Source organism: Ursus arctos, unplaced genomic scaffold (genome assembly GCF_023065955.2).
Source record: "Ursus arctos isolate Adak ecotype North America unplaced genomic scaffold, UrsArc2.0 scaffold_34, whole genome shotgun sequence".
Taxonomy (NCBI): Eukaryota; Metazoa; Chordata; class Mammalia; order Carnivora; family Ursidae; genus Ursus; species Ursus arctos.
Window position 1 is genome coordinate 6264476 of NW_026623030.1, and position 6000 is coordinate 6270475.

A 6000-nucleotide genomic window follows, 5' to 3' on the forward strand; every position below is an offset into this window, starting at 1 on the left:
TTACACTCAATAATCTCAGGACACTTTTGTAATTGTGTAATTTCTACATGGTAAATATGTCATCCAAAGGTATACTTTGCACCCTTATTTTTTATCCTTTGTTTTGTCCAGTCTTTTTGTCTCACTTTTAATTCTTATTTATACAAGCTATCAGGTAAAAAATGCACTAGAGCAGTGAGATATTGTTAATATTAGATTTCCAGTAAAGCACAACCTAAACTAAGAAATAAAGATTACGCAGAGATATTCATCAAAATAAAAGGGAAACAACTGTATTAGCTATCATCAGTTGAACAAAACAGGGTATATTTACTGGTATATTTATGTTTTACTGATATATTTATTTTTTTAAGAGGCTTTAAAAACCTACCAAAGTATTTATGAACTAAGTTGTTAAACTAAAAAAAGCAAGAAATAAGGGCTTCCTTTTGGAGTGTTATAGTTTTGGAACTGGACAGAGATGGTAGTTGTACCAACATTGTGAATGTAGTAAATGCCATTGAACTGTTTATAAAAGATCAAACTACTAATACATACCTCAACATGAATGAACCACAAGGAAAAGGGAAAGTAGCCAGACATAAAGAACTACATATTGTAGAATTCCACTTACATGAAATGTTTAGAAAAAGAAAAGTACAGAGACAGAAAACAGTTCAGTGGTTGCCTAGGGCTTGGGTGGGGATGGGGATTGACCCCAAAGAGGCAGAAGGGCAATTTCAGGGTTGATAGAAGTGTTCTAAAACTAGACTGTGGTGACAGCTGCACAAGTGTATAAATTTACTAACATTTGTTGAACTATTCATTTAAAATTGATGACTCTAATGGTATGTAAAATTCTGAGTACAGCTGTTTTTTAAAAAAGGAACAGAACTTGCACAAAATATCACAATTAAAAATATGCAGGGGCACCTGGGTAGCTCAGTCAGTTAGCTGTCCAACTCTTGATCTCAGCTCAGGTCTTGATCTCAGTTTCGTGAGTTCAAGCCCCATGCTGGGCTCCACACTGGGCGTGGAGCCAACTTAAAAAATATATATGCAAAGAAAAAAGTAAGTAATAAATACTAAATGCTAAAAAGTTATATTAGAACGCTATGGAATTGCACATTTTCCTACTCTCAAATTTTCTGAAGTGTATTTTTGTGACTTTAATAGTTAAAAACATAAGATACTTTAGGAAAAGAAGTATACATTTTACGATTTTCTCAAAGATGATAGCAAGTCACTGATGATACCAAATAAATAGCAAACATCTGAATTTTTTTAAAAGCACGGTAAAAATACTAACCTTCCAGCTAGCGGTACAATGCCAATCCCCACTTTCACTTTTATCCCAGACCTATAAAAAAATAAAAGACATATTTTATTCCCACATATTCCTACAAACATGAAGACATTAACGCTAACACTAAAAACATTAACATCAGTCTTAGGGCAAAAGAAGTGAACATAAATTCACAAAATAACCACCAATAAGTAAACATTCAGTCACATACTAATGAGAACCTCGGGAGTGCCAGGCACCAGGCTGAGCACTGAGGGGTCAAGGAATCTATGCTCTCATAGGTAACAGAGACAATTACAGTTGCAGTCAAGTTTTGTAATTGTAGTAGTCAGTCAGCTAACATCTGCCTTTGGTTCAGGTCATGATCCCAGGGTCCTGGGATGAAGCTCTGCATGGGGCTCTCTGCTCAGCGGGGAGCCTGCTTCTCCCTCTCCTTCTGCCTGATGCTCCCCCTATTTGTGCCCTCTCCCTCTGTCAAATAAATAAATAAAATCTTTTTTTAAAAAAAGGAAGAAATGATAAATTCCTCAAAAAAATGAAAAATAGAATCATCACATGATCCAGCAATTCCACTTCTGGGTATACACCCAGAAGAGATGAAAGCAGGGTCTCAAAGAGGTGTTTGTACACCCACATTCATAGCAGAATTATCCACAACAGCAAAAATGTAGAAGCAACCCAAGTCCACTGCCAGATGAATGATAAGCAAAATGTAGTATTTACAATACATATTCAGTCTTGAAGGGAAGGAGGGAAGAAATTTTTGAAGAACTACATTTTGCTTATCATTCAGCCTTAAAAAGAAAGAACACAGTTTCCAACATGTGCAAACTTCAAAAGACACTATGCTAAGTGAAATAAGCTAGTCACAAAACAGACAAATATTGTATGATTCCACTTATATGAGGTACCTAGAGTTGTCAAATTCATAGAGACAGAAAGTAGAATGGGGATTGCCAGGGGGTGATGATAGGGAGAATGGGTACAGTTTCAGTTCTGCAAAATGAAAAGTTCTGTAGATAGATGGTGGTGATGGTTGCACAAAGATATGAATGTTCTTAATACTACTGAACTATACACTTAAACACGGTTACAATGGTAAATTTTATGTTATGTGTATTTTACCACAATTTACAAAATTAAAGAAAAAATAATAATGCCTATCAGGGATAATGATCCTATCAAATTACTACTCTAGCAGTGTAAAATAGTAGAACCTTGGAAAAGGCAATCTGCCAATTATTCACAAAAGCTTTTAAAATATTCACTAGTTTCTCTACTTGAATGAGGTTAAGAAAATCATTGAGGGGCGCCTGGGTGGCACAGCGGTTAAGCGTCTGCCTTCGGCTCAGGGCGTGATCCCTGCATTATGGGATCGAGCCCCACGTCAGGCTCCTCCGCTATGAGCCTGCTTCTTCCTCTCCCACTCCCCCTGCTTGTGTTCCCTCTCTCGCTGGCTGTTTCTATCTCTGTCTAATAAATAAATAAAATCTTAAAAAAAAGAAAGAAAATTATTGAAAACACATGAAAAGCTAAAGTAATGAAGATTTTCATCGCAACAGTACTTCTGACAGACAAAATCTACAAAATAGATTAAAAGATTCAATAATAATCAGATAAGGAAAAAATGTTTGGCAATATTCAGATAACAGACGTTAATGCAATATTTGACAAGTGGACAGATAAATGGATAAACAAAATGTGTACACATACAACAAAATATTAGTTCTTTTTAAGATTTTATTTATTTGACAGAGAGAGACAGCGAGAGAGGGAACACAAGCAGGGAGGAGCTGGAGAGGAAGCAGCAGTCTTCCCGCTGAGCGGGGAGCCCGATGTAGCGCTCGAACCCGCTGGGATGAAGACCTGAGCTGAAGGCAGACGCTTAACAACTGAGCCACCCAGGTGCCCATCAATCTTTTTTTTTTTTTTTTTAAGATTTTATTTGTCAGAGAGAGAGGGCACACTGGCACAAGCAGGGGGAGCGGCAGGCATAGGGGGCGTGCGCGGTAGACAGAGGGAGAGCAGGCTCCCTGATGAGCAAGGAGCCTGACTGGGAATTCAATCCCAGGACCTGGGATCATGATCTGAGCTCAAGGCAGACCCTTAACCTACTGAGCCACCTAGACGTCCCAATATTATTCAACCTGAATGAAATTACGATACATGTTACAAATACGGATGAACCTTGAAAACATCATGGTAAATGTAATAAACCAAACACAAAAGGACAGATATTGTATGGTTACATTCATATGAGATTATCTGGCATTGTCAAATTTATAAAGGAAGGATTAGAAGTGACCAAGGGCTAGGGGCAGTGGGGAAGAAATCACTGTGTAGAGTTTTAGTTTAGGATGAAAAGAAAGTTCCAGAGATGAAGAGTGGTGATGGCTGCACAACAATGGGAATGTTGTGCTTAATGCCATTTAACTATAAAATATACTTAAAGATGGTTAATTTGCCACACTTAAAAAAATTTTTAAGTGATTTTAAACCTTTTAGTAATTACAACGCTATAGTTACTCCATGGATTTGACGATATTATTTTTCAAAAGGGAATTTATGTATGCATGTATTTGAGAGAGCGAGTGTGTGTGTGTGAGGGGAGGGGCTGGGGGGGGGGGGGAGGACAGAAGCAGACCCCCGCTGAGCTCAGAGCTCCCGGCAGCTCCATCTCAGGACCTGAGCTGTAATCAGAGAGTCCCATGCTCAACCAACTGAGCTATCCAGGAGCCCCAAAGCTAGTTGTTATTAATAATCTTTGAGGATTCACTGGTGTCAAACTTGTCTGTGAAAAACAAGTAGTAAAAACGGTCCTTCAGATTTTCAGTCATTTTGGAGCCGTCGAGAAATACAAATAATCCACATTCCAGCTTTCATCTTCAAGACTATTATCATTCACTGTATCATAATCTCTAAATTTCCTAAATCCCAAAGACCATTCTCTTATCACAGAAATTGCTTCTCAGAGCAGCGTACATTTACACGAACTCTAAGAAACAAACATGGATTTGTTTCTTCCATCACGGAAAGAGATGTGCTTCCTCTCTGAACATAGAACAATCTCCCCAGACGGAGACAAGGCACACAGCACTTGAGATCACACGGCGAGCTAACTGAATTATAAGTCGCAAGGCAAAGTGCCCTGGCTGAACCAGCGTGGTAAGAGCACAACTACCCCCAAACCCGCGCAGTCTGACAAATCCCTCGCGCACACTAAATTGAAGGGCTCTCATGCTCTCGCCCATAAGTACCCGAGACCGCGCGCGCTGGAACAAGCGTACTCCCAAGGCCCCCAGTGGCGGGAGCGCGCACGTGGTTACGACGCCCGCCCTCCCCCTCCGCGCAGGCGCAAGGCAGGGTACCACCTCCCACCCCGGGGCGGGGGGCGGCTGTGACCCCACAATACTGAGGCAAGGATGGCGGAGCACACCCGCTGCCCCGCCCGCCTTGGGCTCCAAACCTCGTGCCCAGCGGCGCGCCTCAAAATCGGGGGGTTGTCCCCTTTCCAAGCGCCGCTCCCTCCGCTCTAACAGCGAGTCTTGCACGGTCTCACTTCCCCTCCTTCCGGGCCCGGCCCCGCCCAAGGCTCCGCGCACACCTTGACGCTCTGGTCGCTGGAGCAGGTAGCCATCCGACGCCCATGGAAGTCGAAAGAGACATCATGGATGAGATCTTTATGGTCCGCCGCGATGTGGCGCGCTACAAACATGGCTTCCCCGAGGCGCGCCTCCTCCGTATGCCCCTCCCGCCACCGAAGAGGGCGGCCGGGGCGGCGCGGGGACCGCAACCCACCACGACCCCGCAGCCGACAGGGAACAGCGCGTGATATCCGCGCGCCCCGCCCCTTTACCCGTCATGCCCCGAGAGGCCGCGTGTAGGGTGACTGCGCCTGCGCCTCCTGAAAGAGCCCGACCCTGGGAAGGCGCCGCTCTTGGCGTACTGGACTTTGCTGTGCTGTAATGAAAATTGAAAGAATTTATTGTTAAAGTATGGTAATTGGGAAAAGTGAAAAAGTGAGAAAAACCATCCTGGGCCCCGGGTCAATACTGGTCAGTGTCTAACCCCCAACCTAGACACAGGCTCAGAGCAAACGAAGACGGAAGGGCGCCTTGCCGGGCCAGTTAACAAGCAAGGAAGGGTGGAAATACGCCTAAGGAGTCCAGGCTCGGCCCAAATGTAAACACAGGAGGGACAGAGTTGAGAGGGAAAAACCGAGGGGTTATGGAGGTCGAAGAGCTGGTGTGAAGGAGAGAGAAGGTAAGGCTCCAAAGTCATCAAAATGTTTAAAGTTTTCACAGAACGGGTTTGGGGGTGTCAAGAACCAAGATACAGGCAATGAGGTACTAGAAATTAGAAAGTTCTTCATGAAGAAACTCAGGTCACCTAAGAAAATGACAGGATCCAAAATGAACTGAAAGACTGAAGTCTGGAGCCAGAGTTCACAAAGAAATAAGTCAAACAAGCAAAACAAAACCCTGGGAAGAGGCCAGTGGAAAAGAGCCCTCAATGATCCTGTCAAACCCGGGAAGTGGAAGAATACAGATTTCCCTTGCCTATCTGAAAGTAGAGCATTCCTATAAAACCTTTCCTAAGATGAAACGGCAAGGGAAGAATCTATTACCATAAGTTTACATGGAAACTTTTTAAGAAGTCTCAGACCCATAAATTCTCTTAGGCTTTTCTGATACCACCTTAGGTCACAGCTGGTT

At 42.8% G+C, this 6000-nt stretch overlaps 1 protein-coding gene across 3 annotated transcripts in view; it reads right to left on the reverse strand.

Moving 5' to 3' along the window:
- The window catches only part of SEH1L (SEH1 like nucleoporin), a 28145-nt gene extending 23005 nt beyond the window's left edge, over positions 1–5140 (reverse strand). For 2 of the 3 annotated variants that reach the window (XM_026486312.4, XM_026486313.4), the window contains exons 1-2: positions 4890–5140; positions 1289–1339 (exon numbers count right to left, since the gene is read on the reverse strand). In XM_026486312.4, coding sequence (XP_026342097.1) covers positions 1289–1339; positions 4890–5000 — 162 coding nt within the window. In that variant the 5' untranslated portion in view covers positions 5001–5140. The remainder of the gene's footprint in view (positions 1–1288; positions 1340–4889) is intronic. The other variant, XM_044379533.3, reaches the window with a different exon arrangement.
- Positions 5141–6000: the final 860 nt, after the last annotated feature.